This window comes from Pelobates fuscus, chromosome 5 (genome assembly GCF_036172605.1).
Source record: "Pelobates fuscus isolate aPelFus1 chromosome 5, aPelFus1.pri, whole genome shotgun sequence".
NCBI lineage: Eukaryota > Metazoa > Chordata > Amphibia > Anura > Pelobatidae > Pelobates > Pelobates fuscus.
The window spans coordinates 99,092,843-99,111,466 of record NC_086321.1 but is presented as its reverse complement, the minus strand read 5'-3'; the positions used below and the strand labels follow the sequence as shown (position 1 = coordinate 99,111,466).

The following is an 18,624-nucleotide window of genomic DNA, read 5'->3' as shown; positions in this document are numbered from 1 at the left end:
GGTCACACCGTACAATAGGCTTAGGCTAAAGATGATGGGCCTGGCGCTGACCTGTATGGAGGCTTTGTATAGAGAGTCTCTATCATCCGATGCCTTCTCTTGTGAAGCAGTGGACAGTGGATGAGGTAGTGTCGGAGGCTGCTGCAGCGGTGGGCAGTGTGGGGACATCCGTCCAGCCCCAGGCTGTTGTGTAGGCCTGCATCACGGTGCCACTAACTCTGCAGCTACTGGAGCCTGAGTTTTTTCCCCTGACGGGGGCAATGGAGGGCCTGGTAGTTTTTGGCCTCTTTCGGCAGTGGAGCCTCCTTGCGTGTGGACGATGCGCCTGGGACTTCTCCCATTTGGCCTCCAACCCGGGTGGGCCCTGTGGTGTGGGAGTGTGTGGAGCGCCTGTTGCTTTGCCCAAGGGTATGCTCTCCTCTCCCCGCCGCTGTCTGCCTCCCCCGCCCGTCAACCGTGCTGAACTTTGAGCAGTGTGTGCTGCTCTCATGCGGTTTCTAAGATTTGCCCAGAAGCGGCTGAATATTACCTCCAGGCGCTGTGCGGTGTCTTGGTAGATCAGCGTGAGCTGGGGTTGATTTGGAGCGGGCGGCGTATCACTATCCGCCATCTTAGGGGTGCCTCGTGGGCGCCGGCAGTGGTCTTTCTCCACAACGCTAGGAGGTAAGTCGTGTGGAGGATTTCCCTTTCGATTCGCCCGCGAGGAGAGCGGCCGTCTCTCCCCGACGGGGCCTCGAGTAGGCCTCTTGGTGCTGGTGTCGGTTCTCGGCATGCAATTGTTGAACGGCTGGGATCATTCGATTTGCCCGGGTGTCCCCGGTTGTGCTGTCACCTTCCAAGCGTTGAACGAGCTGTTTTATTGGGGTTTTTGCCCCAAATCATGCCATAATGCCCAGGAGCTCTAGTTCAGCACGTCTTTGCAGCCTGGAAGCCAGGCTCCGCCCCACAAAACAAAGTTTTAATGAGGTAAATACTACATTAGTCTTCAGTATTATTGGAACATCTATTTAACAAAGTCCTTGTCAACTGTATTTGTAAAGGTAAAAGTGCAATGTAGATTTTGTGGTCAAATATGAAGGTTAATACCTCAACTTATATTTTTGATAAGCTTTCAGAAAGATTTCATATTTTAGGATAAACTTTTTTTTTTTTTTTTAAATCCAAATATTAAAATATATATATCATATATAAAAATATATTAATATATTAGCAAATATATTAATGCATCAAAATATGTGACAAATTTCTCAAAAATAAAATGTTATTTACTATTCAATTTTTATTTTTTTTAAACAGTGATCTAGTACTTGCACAGCAAGGGTGTAAGGTGATTTACCTGTAAGATTCTAACAGGTCTATAACTTCAATCTGCCCAAAGTGTTTTGCCCAATCCAAAGCCACCCTGAAGAAAACAAAACAACAAAAACAAATATTAACTGTTAAATGCAGACTATTGCACTCATTTACATGATATATTATATTAACCAATACGAGGTGGTTTGTTTCTAAATAGGCTAACACCAGGAGCCAAGTTCCAGAAACGTATTGCTTTAAAAACACTAACATGCATTGCTGATCTTACTGCTTTGTTGATGTGAACAGATCAGCAATTTGAAGAGCTATGCAGATAACTTTTATACTACATAGTAACACATGTTTTTTTTCAGTGAATATTTATTATTAGAAATGTGCAATTCGTTTTGTTCCGAATTTCATGCAATTGGGACATTCGGATGCTTATGAATGTCCGAAGTTCGAATTGCCGAACCGAACTGCTGAAGTTCCGAATTGGGTTAGGGTTTATGGGTTACGGTAAGGGGTAGGGTCAGAATTACTGAATTTGGAAAGTGCGGAACCGAACGCCATTGGTCTGAATAGCAGAATTATTTGACTTACCCGAATTTCTGAACCGAACTAAATTTTTTGCCCTTGCACATCCCTAATTATTATTAAAACATTAAGCAAACTGTCCCAGACAATGCCTATAGGCCTCGATTTGTGTTTTGTTTTCAAATGTATCTACAAAAGTCATTATTAAAGGACAACTATAGGCACCCAGACCACTTCAGCTCAATGGCTGTGACTCTCACAGTCTGCAGTCTGCATGGGAAAAAAATGGTTTAATTTTCAATCAGAATGTAACTTAGTAAGCTTTTATCTCCTTTTCTGTAAATTGACTACTGTCTACCAGACAGCCAGTAGAGACTTCCAGGTCATTAGGCATTATTTGATCACCTAACTGGCCCTGTATATCCTCACGCTGTGCATGAGCACATTTAGCGTCACCCGAAATCCCATAGGAACGCATTGTATAATGCTTTCCTATGGGGGAAGTATTAATGCGAGCACTGACATCGCCACGCATGCACATTAGATCTCCCCTGCCATCAAGAGGAGTGGAGGTGGAGCCTGAACCAGTGCTGAGGGACATATGGAGCTATAGTGCCAGGAACACACTAATGAGACACATGGGGATGGGGGCTGGTAGGATTAAGACACACAGGGAAATGAGACACATGGGGGGGGGGCTGAGGGGATTGAGACACATGCTAGGCTGGGGAGGATTAAGATACATGGGGGGCTGGGAGAAGGAGACACATGGGGACCTGGGGGAAGGAGACACATGGGGAGCCTGGGGGATTGATTTTTGGCAAAATGCATCTTCACCTGTGTAAACAAAAATCCTTGCCCCAGCCCTGTTTGAAGGGAAGGTCAGAGTAAAAGAGCACACCAAGACAAAGTGACTGTGGGATAGAGATTATGAAAGCTCAGTTGACCTGAAGGGAAACAAGGCCTTAGGGGAACGAAATACAATCCTTGAAGAGGATGAGTTTTAGGAATGGTGAAGTCAACTAGTCAGTAACAGAATCCAGCAGATGAGGAGAAAAATCAGGTGAGGAGAGGTAGCTCTGTGTATCATCAGCATACAGGTTATATTGAAGGTCCAAGAATGAGGTCATGAAGAGAGACAATCTAATCTGAAAAATTAAGCGGCCCTTAAAGAACTCCAACCATATATTGAAGGGGACAAAGAACCAGAGAATGAGACACTGAAGGAGTGGTTAAGAGAGGTAGGACAGACTAGTGTGACTAAGGTCAAAATTGTGACTGGGGACGAGGAGAAGCATGTGGTCAACAGTGTTGAAAGCAGCAGAACAATCAAGAAGAATAAGTAGGGTATGATGGCTTTTGGATTTTGCAGTCACTAAGTTGTCAGTTACTTTGGTCGGGGCAGCCTCTGTGGAATGTTGGAAGCAAAAGCCAGATTGAAGTGGGTCAAGAAAGAAATTGGAATTCAAGCCTTTCAAGTAGCTTGGAGGCAAAGGAAAGAAGAAGAGCGATAGAACAATGGAAAACACCGGGGTCAAGAATATGTTTTTTTGGTACATGCTTGATCAGTGCATATTTGAAGGACAAGGGAAAATGCCAGAGGAAATAGAAGATTTTAGTCAGAGGTAATAGTCCAAGATGACAGAGATTGAATAACGTATGAGGGAATGAGATAAAGGTGAAACCTGGTAGGGCAGGAAGAAAGCAGAAGTGCAGAAACCTCCTCTTCAGAAACTGAGAGGATAACTGAGAGAATATAAACATGTAAAGGAGGAGGCCAGACAAAGGATTTGACAATTGAGGGGAGAAGCAAGTGAGCGGATTTCTTTTCAAATCAGTAAACCATTTTTGTGTTGACTTTGATGTATGTTTTGGATCATTAGACTGCTGGAAGATCCAACCGCGACCCACTTTAGGCTTTCTGGCAGAGGCAGTCAGGTGTTCATTTAATATCTGTTTATATTTGATAGAGTCTAAGTCAGGGCCGGACTGGGAAAAAAATTTGGCCGGGCATTTAAAGGCAGAGCAGCCCCATAGGGGCAGGGACAGAGAGGGGTTGTGAACATGTTACTTTATTGTCCCTCCAGGGCATCTCATGCTGAAGAGCTCTTGTATGAAAACAAAGCCCTGTGTTTTACACAGCACAAGCAAATCTAATCACACAATTGCAGTGCGTTTGCTGGTGACTACTGTGGGCGAAGAGGCAGTTGTTTGTGGTGTAGTGTGTGTAAAGCAGGCTGTCTGTGATATACTATGTGGTTGTAGTGTGTATGTGTTTCCAGTGGCTGTAAAGTGTGTTTGTGTGTCAGGAAAATGTAGTGTATGTATTTAACTATGGGGTGTAGTGTGTGTCTAGATGGTGTGTGCGCATCTAGTAGCTGAAGTGTGCATATATTTGATAGGGGCTGTAGTATGCATATACATGTATTTAGGGGCTCTCATATGCATATATATGGGCTGTAGCATGCATATATATTAATATAGGCTGTACTGTGTGTGTACACGACGTGTGGCTTTAGTGTGTAGTACAGGGGATGTTTTGTGTGTGTATATGTTCAGGGGTGTTGTGTGTGTGTGTGTGTGTGTATATGAGCTCTAGTGTGTATGTACAGGGAGTGATTTGTGTGTGTGTATGTATGGTGCTCTAGTGTGTATATACAGGGGTTGTTTTGTGTGTGTGTGTGTGTGTGTGTGTGTGTGGCTTTTGTGTGTGTAGAGAGATTGTATTGGGACTGGGGATTCAGGGTGCTGGGGGGATATTAAATGCATTTAAATTATATTTGCAAAATTAAATAATAAGTTTAAAAAACAAACACTACATTTGTTACCCCCTCCCTTCTGTTACCTTTTGCCAAGGGAGGAGGGGTATCCTGGTGGTCTATTAGGCTGAGTGCCTGCTCTGGCTGCTTCCTCCGACGTTACTGAGAGTGTTGCCATGGTAACCGGCAGCAACGCTCTCAGTAACAGACTCTCGCGGGAACAGAGCACAGAGACGCGCTGTTACAGGATGAATTCAGCTGTTCCCTGCGTCGCTCTGCCTCTATATGCAATGGGCCCGTCAAGGGACTTTGTTACATGTTTGGGCCGCAATCACTGAGCGTCGGCCTTGTGTTTACGGCCGGGGAAATCCTTTGATCTCCCAGGGCGGTCTCGGCCCTTGGCCATCGCGGCCCACCGGGCATTTTCCCGGTTTGCCCGATGGCCAGTCCGGGCCTGGTCTAAGTCATGTCATGTATTCTAACCAAATGTCCAGGTCCTCTGGCATAACAGTCCCAAAACATTAAAGAGCCACCACCACATTTAACCATGGACACAAGGCAATTTCCCCATATGGCTACCTCTCTGTGTGCCCCAAACCGACCTCTGGTGTTTATTGCCAAGCTCTATTTTGGTTTTATCTGACCCGATCCCATTTGGAGTTCCAGTACTATCTAGCAAACTGTAGATGCTTGAGATGGTTTTCGGATGAGAGTAGAGTGCTTGGGATGATATACAGTTCACTGGCTAGAATTTCAAAATCATCAAGTTTAAAAGCAGTCCCAAATTTGACATATGCTTCAAATGTAAATTTTCCTGGTAAAATTAGAGGAATTCAGGGAGTCATGGTAAGTGGTAGTTACAAGTACATTGTAAGCATATTAAAACTAAAGGTATTATAATTACCATCCATTTGATGCCTTGTGGTGGATATTGGCCCCCATACTAATGAGCTGTTCTACCTGGTTTAAAAATCCTCTACTTGCTGCCACCATTAGAGGAGATGCACCAGTTTTACTGTGTCTGTAATCAACTAAAAATAAATAAAAAATAATAAAAAAATTAAAATAAAGTTTAATTTTAATAGGGATATGTTAGATCAATATATTTTAAACAAATAATCTTGAATGAAAGCATGTAAAACTTACTTCATTTAATTAAATTACTTAATTAAGCAAATAGAAGCCCAAAGTAAGTAATGGGATCCAAACACGAAGGATGCAGTAATTAGCTTTTAAAGTGCACCTCACACATAAATAAATTCATTTAATAGATATCATTCATCCTATACAGTGCCGGTCATATTTGCTACATAATGCAGCGATATATATTTTTTGCTATTTTTTAAATTTTGTTTCAATTGTATACTTATCCACCTACGACAGACGGGGTAGGCAATCTTTGGCTCTCCAGATGTTGAGGACTACATCTTCCACAATGCCCTTACTGCCAAAACATCTGGAGTGCCGAATGTTGCCTGTTGCTAGCCTATGTTTTTAAAAATGTTATGTTTTAAGATTAATTTTTTTAAAACTGATGCTTGTAGGCCAAAATTACATTTACACTGCTAACCTTCCCTACTTAAACCAACTGTCTATCACTGACTGTCAACGGCATAGGTTAATGTTGCCTAGGTAGATTTTTCAGATGTATACAAGGAAATCCTACTAGCGTTAAAGGAGCTCTGTGAGGTCAGGAACACAAACATATATTTCTGACCCTATAGTGTTAAAACCACCATCTAGCCCCCCTGGCCCTCTCTTGCCTCCCTGGATATTGTAAAATCTTACTTGTATGCAAGCCTGAAGCTGCTGGCTCTGCTCCTGTCAGCCTCAGAATAGCAAACTGTTTGCTGACATCATCAGAAGTGTTGTTCTGAGGGAATCACAATGCTTCCCCATAGGATGGAGACTGTTGAGGAGGGCAGAGCCAGCACAAGTCAAAACACATCCCTGGCCAATCAGCACCTCCTCATATAGATGAATTGAATTAATGAATATCTAAGAGGAAAGTTCAGTGTCTGCATGCAGAGGGAGGAGATACTGATATGTTGTGATGCACACTAGGCAAGACTGAGATAGGAAGCAGCTCTAGCAGCCATCTGAGGAGTGGCCAGTGAAGTTATCACTAGGCTGTAATGTAAACACTGCATTTTCTCTGAAAAGACAGTGTTTACAGCAAAAAGCCTGAAGGTAATGATTCTACTCACCAGAACAAATGCAATAAGCTGTAGTTGTTCTGGTGACTATAGTGTCCCTTTAATAGAGAAGTGGTCTGTAACCTTACTCATGAGCAAGGATAGAATGTGACAATAACTCATGGCAAGGGAGGTTGCAAGGAGTTATAGCAGCCAATATTTCTCAGTTTGAGGACCAATGTTTGTGCTAGAAACAAAAATATGCCTGAAGGTTTAACCTCTTAAGGGCCAATTACTGAATAATGCCATCAGTGCAAACTAGCCTTTAAATATCCCACATGAAGTTGTCTGGGTGCCCATAGTGTCTCTTTAAATCACTACTTGTTCATAAAGTCTTGTGGCATATTTTCATTTTTGCAAAGTTATATTTATAAAGTTGCAGTAAATTATATGCTAGTTAATACATAATAGTTCATGAAAAACAAACAAAAAAAAAAAAAACACCTGTAGTCAAAAGCAAACTTACCACTGACATTTTCAGTTAATATTAGATGAAAAAGCTGAGCAAATGCATCTATGCCTTTATGGAGCCAGATACCTTTATGCTGCCATATATCAGAGAGACAGTCATCCATTTCCTTTATAATCCACGGCTCTAGGCAATTCACATCTTTTTCCGTCTTTAAATAAATAAACAAATCAGAAGTCATTTTCATTTTGTTGTTGTTTGTGAATGATCACTATATTAGGGCTTACAAGTCCTACACTGCTAGCCAGGCCTTACAAGTTATTTGCCACTGTAAGTCTGGAGGGCCCAACACCCACTCACCAGTGTTGACTATATACTTACCAGGGCAGAATTTCCACTAGCCAATACCTAGTAGAAATTTTGAGTCAGGGCTATATACTTCTTTTATATCCTCTTTTACTAACATAAAAATGTAACAACTATATACATATACTAAAGAATTGATGGTCTAAAAACTACCATAAACTAGAAAGGACCCAGCAAGCATTTTCTTCTAATTTCCTATCTACCAATGGTAATACAAGGTTGACATTCTTAATCAGATATAAAACTTGAGAAGGGTAGAAAATAAGTATTCCAGCCCCATCGCCATGTATTAATGGGGAAAAGTGGGAGCACATACATGCTCTACTCTAGTTTTAGAGGGTCCTAGAACACCTTTTGCCTTTAATTATCTTGTACATTTACAGATCCACTAAGGTCACCAGGACAACTACAGCTTATTGTATTTGTTCTAGTGAGTACAATCATTCCTTTCTGGCATTTTGCAATAAACACTGTCTTTTCAGAGAAAATGCAGTGTTTAAATTAAGGCCTAGGGATAACTACATTGGCCACTCCTCAGATGGCTTATAGACGTGCTTCCTGGGGCAGTGCTGCACGGTGTGCAACACTGGCATTCAGTATGTTCACCCTCTGCATGGAGACACTGAACTTTCCTCTTAGAGATGCCATAATTCAATGTATCTCTATGAGGAGATGCTGATTGGCCAGGTCTGTGTTTGGTTTGTGCTGACTCTGACCCAGATCTGCCTTCTTGACAACCCCAGCCAATCCAATGGGAAAGCATTGTGATTGTCTCAGAACACAACTTTGGATGATGTCAGCCAAGCAGGCAGATCAGGGGCAGAGCCAGCAACAGCAGACTGCAGTAAAGGTAAGATTTTGCTTTATTTAAGGGAACGGGGGGGGCTAGATGGTGTTTTTAACACAATAGGGTCAGGAGTACATGTTGGTGTTTCTGACCCTATAGTGTTCCTTTAAATACACTACACAGCCACCAGCAGTACTACATGGTGCAAAGCAGGCCTTGCAAGAATTGAGCTGCATTATATATTACAACTGCTCTGTGCTATGGTAAAATTAAGTATAAAAATAAAATAAAAAAATTACAGTGAGCAGTAAAATGTAAAAAGCTACGTGTTATAGAAGTTTAACGTGTCTTTCAATATTTTACAGAGTGTCAAAAAGCCTACCTCCTGCATGGAATACCGAAATTAGGTTTCTCCAGAGGATACTAAAAAATAAATATATTTGCCTTTGTTCTGCCACGACTGGAGTCCTGGCACATACCACCAGCTTTAGGATTTGCTCCATATGAAGCTATGAGCCAGATTGGGAGACCAGAAAATATTTTCTGACCTGCCAAGCACAGCTCATGGGAGTACTGTGGCTTTGCCTTTTCTCTTCTAAAGGGACAGACCACAATATATGAACCCTTGCTTAAAAGAGAATAAAACAATGTTCCTGTAATGCTAACTATTCAGATGCCAAAAAGGTTTAAAGAAATTCATGTTGAGAAGAACAAAGAATGGCAAATGATAAGAGTAGCAAATTAACATAAATTGTTACTCTAAATCATGTGCATGCTGTCTATTTCATTAGACGTACAGTAAGTTTGATTTTTTTTTGTTTTTTTTCAATTTACAAAAAAAAAAAAATTGCAGCTTGTTTAAAACAATTGAAACAGGGTGACAGAAGTAAACAGCATGCTGTATTTTGGAAGTAGGAGTTAAAGCGGCACTGTCATGCCGAACTTACCTTTCCTCAATCTCTTCCTCTTCTCTCCCTCTCTCAGGATCTGTTCTCCGTTTCTTCCTGTCTTCTTTAGTTTTCTTGAAATCATAAGACAAAGTAGGGACTCTTTGCCTTATGGAAGATTCCTCCGCTTGACCAGCTCTGACCAGCGGAGGAGCAAAGTGTGCTTCATTTCCGCTGGTCAGAGCAATTTTCCCATGATCCCTAGCTTTCCTCTCTGTTCCCACAATGCTTCCTGTCAGTATTGCCCTGTCAGTATTGCCTGTCAGTATTGTCACTTAGACAGAACGCCGGCAAAACTGCCGAATTGCATCCTAACAGAATGAGAAGAGTTTCTCCATTCGTTTTAGGATGCAATTTGGTACTTTGTTCGGATCGCAATTTCATTCGAATGAATGAAACTCCGATCCTATTCGTGCTGTGGCTGCATCTTGCAGCCGCTTAGTAGATAATTCCCTAATTCCCACGGTATCAGGGAGTTATCTCCCAAAAGGCTGAAAGACCTAAATTGGTCTTTCAGCTAAATTTACTAATACTAAGTAAAGATTACTTAGTATTAGTAAATTCAGCCCCTACTCGCTATACCGCGAGTAGGGGCATGTCTAGTAAGCAGTGAGCAGCCTGTGGCTCACTGTCATTTTAGTGCTCTTTGTCATTTTACACAGCGTGGGGAAATTCCAAAGAACTTTCCCACGTGTAAAATGACACAGAGCACTGTGATTGGATGGATTTCAAGCCACCCAATCAGAGTGCTCTGTGTCATTTTACACAGCGTGGGAAAATTCTTTGGAATTTTTCCACGCTCTGTAAAATGACAAAGAGCACTCTGATTGGCTTAAACCAACCAATTAGAGTGTTCTTAGCCTAATTGCAGGGCGGGGCAAGGCTTTATAAGCCTTTGCCCACCATGCAGAGGTCAGTCTGCACGGAACCCTCCATGGGTGAAGATGGATTAATTTTTTTTAGCGTAGGGTTTTTTTTTCGGCGGTGTTTTTTTTTGGCGCTCGGGTTTTTTATTTTATTTTAAATTTGACGGGTATGATGGCTTTTTATTTGGGCTTTTTTGGGGCTGAAAAATGAAGATTTTAGAAAAAAGAAGACGTCAAATGGTAAGTTTAATTTTTGTTTACAGGTTAGCTATTTTATTCCCCCCTCACTATTTTTAGGGTGAGGGGGGTAGGTAGGGGATAGTTTTATTTGGGAGGGGGGTGACTAGGGGCTTGGGACCCCTAGTCACCTTGATTGGGAGGAGGGTGATTTCTTATTTAGGGCCCCCACCTGCCGCTCAGGGGTGGGTGCCGGGGGAGGACAGTAGGTCCCCCCCTTATTGTTTTTCTAGGGCACCCACCCACCGCTCAGGGGTGGGGGCCAGGGGGGGGAGGACAGTAGGTCCCCCCCCTTATTGTTTTTTATGGCCCCCACCCACCACTCAGGGTTGGGGGCCGGGGGAAGGACAGTAGGTCCTTATCCTTATTTAGGGCCCCCACCCGAAGCGCAGGGGTGGGGGCGGACAATAGGTCCCCCCCATTGTGATTTATAGCCCCCACCCACCGCGCAGGGGTGGGGGCCGGGGGAGGGGAGGACAGTAGCCCCCCCAATTGTCATTTAGGGCGCCCACCCGTCGAGCAGAGGGGGAGGGGGGGCGGTTAGTAGTTTTTTTTTTTTTTGTGTTTTTTTTTTTTTACAGTGAGCAGCCCCAGGCTGCTCACTGCTTACTAGACATGCCCCTACTCGCGGTATAGCGAGTAGGGGCTGAATTTACTAATACTAAGTAATCTTTAGGCTTTGGCTGAAAGACTAATTTAGGTCTTTCAGCCTTTTAGTAGATAACTCCCTGATACCGTGGGAATTAGGGAGCTATCTACTAAGCGGCTGCAAGATGCAGCCACAGCACGAATAGGATCGGAGTTTCATTCATTCGAATGAAATTGCGATCCGAACAAAGTGCCGAATTGCATCCTAACACGAATGGAGAAACTCTTCTCATTCTGTTAGGATGCAATTCGGCAGTTTTGCCGGCGTTCTGTCTAAGTGACAGGACGTTCAGCAATACTGACAGGAAGCATTGTGGGAACAGAGAGGAAAGCTAGGGATCATGGGAAAATTGCTCTGACCAGCGGAAATGAAGCACACTTTGCTCTTCCGCTGGTCAGAGCTGGTCAAGCGGAGGAATCCTACATAAGGTAAAGAGTCCCTACTTTGTCTTATGATTTTAAAGAAAACTAAAGAAGACAGGAAGAAACGGAGAACAGATCCTGAGAGAGGGGGAGAAGAGGAAGAGATTGAGGAAAGGTAAGTTCGGCATGACAGTGCCGCTTTAACAGGTAGCTTATTGCATAATAATGTCAATGTCAACTGTAACAAAAACAGAAGAAAGGATCTCGATTGTAACAACATTGTAAAAATGCACTCATACAATGGCTATTCATACCACTTAGGAATAGAGAACAGGAAACAGTGCATAGCTAATAAGAAAAATCACATGGAGTAAAAGGCAGAAAGCTACAGCTGGTGAAGAACGACTACTCTAAAATGTGTGGATAGGGGATGTGTGGTCAGTGGTGTATTTTGGAATTGTGCTGCCCTAGGCATGACTAAATTCGGGCACCCCCTAATCTAAATTTGCCTCACCAATTTATGTCAGAGCCACTTTTCTGCCTGACAGACACACGCCCTCATTGATACATGCACTGACATACACTCACTGACAGATACACAGTCATTGGCACACATATGCACACACACTTTCACTGAGACACACACTGACACACCCGCTCACTGACAGACGCATACTCTCAGATACACATACACATCCTCACTGATTTGACACACTGACAGCTACATGCACTCACTGACAGACACACACAGACAGACACTCACAATGACACTCATACTCACTGACAGACACACAGACTTACAATGACAGACACAAATACACATTCACTGACAGGTACACAGACACATTTACTGACAGGCACCCACACATTTCAGACTCACTGACAGACAAACACACACACACACACATTTTCTCATACACTTATCACACTCACAAATTATTATTATTTTTTTAAATTTAAATCCACCCAGCCTCCCTACCTTTGGGAAAGCTGGAGTGGATGCTGTCCGACAGCTGCTGGGCTGGCTCGGCAGGCTCCTTGTTGGCTCTACTGGGTCTGCTGACTGGGCTGGCTCTGCTGGGGCTGCTTGCTCTAATGGGACTGCTGGTTGGGCTGGCTCTGCTGGGGTTGCTGGCTTTGCTGGCGCTCAATGGAGGCGGTGAGGGAACTGAGCTTTTATTGCTCAGCTTCCTCTGCACTGCTTAGTGATGCCGGGGCCAGAGTGACATCATATTCTGGCTCCCGGCATCACAGAAGGGAGCAAGAAGAGCGGAGGATAGCGCTCCCTCACCCCCCTGGTAGAATATTAGTAGTTTAACACCACAAGGGGAAGGGAGGCTAAGGTAGCCAGCCAGCTCTTGGGCCCACCAGGACACAAGGCAAACAAGGCATTAGCCTAGGTGCTTGAGGTGGCATTTTTTGCCGCCCCCCTGAAAGTGCCGCCCTATGCAAATGCCTTGTTTGCCTTGTGGTAAATACAGGCCTGCGTGTGGTACTCCCACTTGAGCCACTCTGCCACTTCAGCTCGCAGGAGTCTCAAATATTGGTAACCTATTAGCCTACAAATAAATACATTAACTCAATTAATACTAGAGTTGTGTATTCATACAAACCATGATTCAGACTAAACTGCAGCAATTTATCCGAATAACAAATGCCTTAATCACCAAATGTCATCGTCATAAGGGCACATGCATGTTTTGGTGTCACATGATCAATTCTGACCAATCCTTGCCCTCCTATGGCTATTTAACCTCACTATCTTTTCTATGGTGCCCTTTCGTAGTTTCCATTTGTTTGGTAAAATCAGAGACCGCGTATCCTTTTGTTATTTCCGGCTTACGTGACCTTTGCATTTCTGGACTACACTATCTTCTGTTGGCTATTCTCTAATTTATCCTGTCTTCTCTAATCCCAACCTCTGCTAGTCCTGTACTATTCTACGTAGCGTTAAGTCTGGCCATTCTACTGAGACAATGAATTTATACCTGGAAGACAGGATTTCATCTATGGACTGAAGGTATAAAAAGGCTTTGTTTGGAAAGAATAGCTAATAACAAAATCAGATGGAGTAAAAAGCAGATAGCTATAGTTGATGAGGAATCTCAACACTATACAATTTAGGGATCAATTACATGTCTAGTACTTCCACCTGGTCTTCCAATTCAGCTCACAACAGTTCTTTTAGCCTATAACCCAAACAATTAATTATCAGATTATATTAATTAAGTTTGGGGGGCGGGGCCTGACTGCCAAGATGGCCGGACGCGCTCTCTAACTGCTCCGGCACCAGCGAGCATTATATCAGCAATATTAGCCGACCAAACCATGAATGCAGTACCTGGTGCTCGGAAAATTAAGCAGGACACCCGGCGGAACGCAATGATACCTGCCTTGCAACAGACCGCAACACGAGTGCTTGAACCGGCCATGAGGCCTACACGGGAGCGGAGACGAGTGCCTGGGGGAGACGGCCGATCGCCCGGCACAGGAACCGCTCACAAGCTAGTAGCACACGATGCCCTGCTACCCCCCCCTCTGGACCGGCGGGGGATATCCCGGTCCTCGATGGGGGCGACTACCCCCGCACAGCAATGCAAACAGGCGACAAAACCTACGATGAAGCGAAACTATCAGGGCGCAGTCAAGATGGCGGCACAAGCACGGCCTGCAACACGGCGCACACATATCACGCCACCCAAACATACTTGGTTATTCTTCGAGCGGCTCTGCACGGGCCTCTGGACGGAACACGGGACCGGGCGCCGAGCCTTCATGATGGCGAGACAAGCGGCAGCATCCTGGATTCGCCCAGCGGTCCGGCGACACTTGGGCGGACTCCCGCCGAGAACCATCAAAGCGACCTCCAAACTTACACGGCGCCGAAAAACGAGATGGCCGGGACAGCCGCAATGGCCCGTGGGTGACTTCACCCTCCGGTATTCATACCCCCGCGAGACCAGCCAATACACCCGACCTCTCAGCCACTCTAAGAATCCAGAGACTTCCGACCCTCATGTCAAACTTACCAACTTCCGAGCTACAGCCTGCAACGGAGGGATTCACCGAACTGGTGCACAGCACACACAGGCCGGCACAAGGATGGAGAGCCAGCCCACCCGCACCTCACTGAGCGAGCATGCAGCCCTCGGACAGGGCACCCCCATGCTGGACAGGTCTGTACACCCGGTGGGCATAGGCTGAGGGAGTCTACTTGCAATGCAGGCGGCACTGGGCTCCAGCCTCTGCATTATGCACCTTTCGGGACTTTGAAACCGCTGGTAACAACCTGCAGCCCAGACACTCACCTCGCAATTGAGTTCCTTACTGAACTGTGACCGACATAACTCATTTTGCTTTACTTAGCCATACCTGTTAATGGCCTCACCCAGCTTGTTTAGACTAGGATTACTTACCTACTTTAGCACTCATCCACTTACCCCCTTACTATACGCAAATGTGTTTGTAAATGCTTTACCAAAGAGTGGCACTTAGTAGTTCCACAGACATCACCTACATTACCCTCACATAACATGCTAACACGTAAACCATGGTACAGCCTAGCACGGCATGAGCTCACAGCCCATAACTACAAGCTTGACACATGCCATAGCCGCGATGCACATAGTTTGGCAATAAGCTGTACCAACACTAGTTCATCATCATACTCTTGCTTTACATATAAGCGTCCCCAGCACATTAGGTCTGCCTAGCATATGAGTGCTTTTAACATGATTTGCCTGCATAGCATTTGACTGCTTTCAACATGTCATGCCTGCCTAGCATATAACGTTTTTTTTTTTTTTTTTCCCCATGTAACTGCTCTCACCGGGATATGTCTGCCTAGTATGTTACGGTTTATATCAGGTTGTGTCTGCCTAGCATATAACTGTTTATATCAGGATACATCTGACTAGCATATAACTGTGTACATCAGGATATGTCAGCCTAGCATATAACTGCTCTCAGCGTGATCTATCAATCTAGCATAACTATCTTAAGCTGGCAAAGTTGGCCTAACAAATAACTGCTTGCCACACGTCGTGTTCACCTAGCATATAGTTATCTCATGTAACAATATTCGACCAACAAACTATTAAGGTCTCAACTCATGTTAACTTGTTTTAAACAAAACATATAGTTTTACTGTTACCCTTCTTTGCCACACTTGAATATGCATACTCTTGCTTATTTTCCACCTAAACTGCCATGAACGCTACACAAAATGTCTGCTTAACTGTTATGGCGGTAGCTCATTTGCTATGGTCCTTGTATGCAGAATGAATATAAGCAATGCTTTAACTTAGACAAACCTTAGTTTGACATACAGTAACGAGCTCCTCTAATAGCCTACCTAGCTAAGGATCTATTACCCTACTGCGTTCAGTTCATACTGAACAGCGGTGACTGCCGAAGCTACTCTACTACCTACATACTGTATAATTGTACGATGTTTCCCCTTGTTCCACACTACACCTTTTAAAAAATTGTGCAAGTTTTATCTGTCAACCACTTCATATGTCAACTATGTACTAAACTGCTTGTGTCAACAGCTGTCGTGGCATGACATAATTGTATGTTCACCTTTGCGCAACAAAAATAAAGAATTAAAAAAAAAAAAAAAATATTAATTAAGTTTGTCTAAACTAGCGTTTAACCAAAACAATAGCTCTAAATAATAGACAATGCAGAAAGTAACTTTTTATAATAGGTGAGAGCCAATAAAGGGTTAACACAGAAATCAAAATGATAAAGAACATAAAACACTATTGTGTACATATACTGACTGTGCGGGTGAGTATAATACCACTGGGTGTAGGAGAAAAGTGTGGTAAGGGACAACATGAGGTTAATGAGTTATAAAGCCATACATGTGGGACACTAGTCCTCTGCACTAAGAGCTGTGTGATAACATTCTGTGTGTCTGGATTCCTCCAGGATCTCAGGATCTGGGTTGCAATGTCAAGATTTAGTCTGTGCCTGCCACAGGCAGGCTTATAGTAGGTAGGCAGTGTCTGCCAACTCTGAGGGGGTGAGGCAGGGGTACCTTCCAACCCCAGGCCTGCACGGAGGCCGGCATCTTGGTACCACGGACTCTGTGTCTCTTGGAGTCCAGGTCCTTCCCACAATGGAGGTGACAGGAGACTGTGATCGTTTGTTGCCGCCTGTGGCGAATAGTCTTCCCTCAACGTGGACGATCCTTTGGGAGGTTAAATGTGAAGGCCTTCAGCCTAGCTGAGTGCACCTTGCGGGATACAGGTGGCTGTGGCAGTCCTGTGTCCGGAGGGGCCCCGCTCACCTCCTGTTCGTGATTCCCACGGTTCTCATCTTGTGGTCTAATCAGCATGACACGTTGGATTGGCCCTCGGGTGAGTGGATGGGGGACTGGAGACAGCTCTGAGTGGGTTTCCCTACCCAGAAGAGGGACAGGCGGCTAAAAGCAGGTGAAGGGGTGAGTACAGATGCGGTACCAGAACTCTTGGCAAATAGCGTCGGCCATGATGGCTGCGCCATGTGACTTCATAGGTTGCAGGATAGTCACCCGTGAGTGCTAGGTTTGATCTTCCCAGTGGGGACTGGGATAACCCCCGCCAGTCCAAAGGGGGGGGGAGGGGGTAACGGGGCTCCGGGACTGAGGCAACCTGTGGCTCGCACGGCTTCGGGATATCGTCCGCTTCTCGTCTTGGCCTGCGCTCCATTCCAAGTAGGCCTCAAATGAAAACAAAGTCCTTGTTCACCAGGCGAGTCCGATCCGGGCTCAGTAATTGGTGTTGGATATGCTTAGTAATCAGTATGTGGGTCGGGATCTCCACTAGCAAGATTTTTCATCAGTATAAGCTTCGCTTTTTGCTTGAATCAGCAAAAGTTAGTGAGAAACACGTTCTGCCATGTTGGACATCAGGCCCAAACCCCCCCACCCCCCCCCCCCCCCCGGCCTGTAAGGTTTGTCTTCCAAGCATGTAAATATTACTTAGACACAAGGGATCCCTCTGCTAGAACTGCAAGCAAAGTGCAGCTATGTGTGGTTGGCATTTTTTGTGTACGTATTTTCATGCAATAAAATATTTAATAGACTTGTGTCCCTGTGGATTCCTTTAGTATGGGGTCCTTCTTTTTGTTTGTCTGTTTTTGCTCTTAAGTTATATTAAAGGGTTATCCCATACCACTTCTTGGGAATCCTGATGAACATTTTTTTAGTGACTTGCAGTAGAAGGTTTTTATACATTACATTAAACACTATACCAGCTGATTGAATGCAGTGTCCGCCCCATAATCCGTTAAGTCACACTCCTCCGTAATGTGATGGATAGTTCTTTGCCGCTGGGTTTTGCTTTTTGTGCTATTCTCTTTTGCAGAGAACCATTCTCTGAGACTAGTCTTCTGCTCCTCGTCTGGGGATGAAATAAAAAAGGAAACTCAGAATTTATTCAACAACAACTACTTCTACAAATGGATTGTTGAGAACTAGTCATATTAACCCTAACATGTAATATGATTTTATAGCAGCAAATCCCCCTGCAATACTCTGCTCCAAGTAGGGGAAGAAACATTGGCAATTGTGAAAATGGTGCTTGCTCTCTATGAACCATAAAATAAACTCAAAAGAGCGGTTAGTGCATCCAAAAATCAAGGAATAGTTATTGTTTGATCAAAGAAAAGCATTTTAGCTACTCCTGTGGCAGGCACAGATTCAGTGACATAAGATTTCAATTGCATCAAAAATTAAAATGCATTCACAATGTTTCCAACATTTAACAAAGTATGTAAAATGTAATAACAGCATGGATGGCATGGGTTAACCTTATAGGCTGAAATATTTCTGCAAGAAAAAGCTGAACAAGGCCAGAAATAAGGTGAGTGTTAACCCCTTTCTAAGGGGGCTAAGGAGGGGCAAGCCACCTAAACGGTGGTTTTAACCCTATAGGGTCAGAAATACATGTTTCTGTTGATGATCCCATAGTGTTCCATTAATAAGACTTAACTTAAACTATGGCGAATTACTGAATTGAATATATTATTGCACTATTCAACACACATGGTACTGAGAATTCATACAGGGTTATTCCCTAAATTGAGAATTCAAATGAATTTCAAATTTAAGGTAAAAGTAGCAGAAATGGAAACATTCTCTGTTTTCAGTTCAGCTACTCTGGCCTTAAATTTGACATTAACTGTGAATTCTCATGTTAGTGAATAACCCTAACAATAAGATGATC

At 43.9% G+C, this 18,624-nt stretch overlaps 1 protein-coding gene across 1 annotated transcript in view; it reads right to left on the bottom strand.

Annotated features, from left to right (window-relative positions):
- The window catches only part of LOC134612543 (3'-5' RNA helicase YTHDC2-like), an 84,227-nt gene that overhangs the window by 46,156 nt on the left and 19,447 nt on the right, over nucleotides 1–18,624 (bottom strand). The window contains exons 9-12 of the mRNA XM_063456925.1: nucleotides 17,651–17,799; nucleotides 7,251–7,404; nucleotides 5,494–5,620; nucleotides 1,337–1,402 (exon numbers count right to left, since the gene is read on the bottom strand). Of these exons, the coding sequence (XP_063312995.1) occupies nucleotides 1,337–1,402; nucleotides 5,494–5,620; nucleotides 7,251–7,404; nucleotides 17,651–17,799 (496 nt within the window). The remainder of the gene's footprint in view (nucleotides 1–1,336; nucleotides 1,403–5,493; nucleotides 5,621–7,250; nucleotides 7,405–17,650; nucleotides 17,800–18,624) is intronic.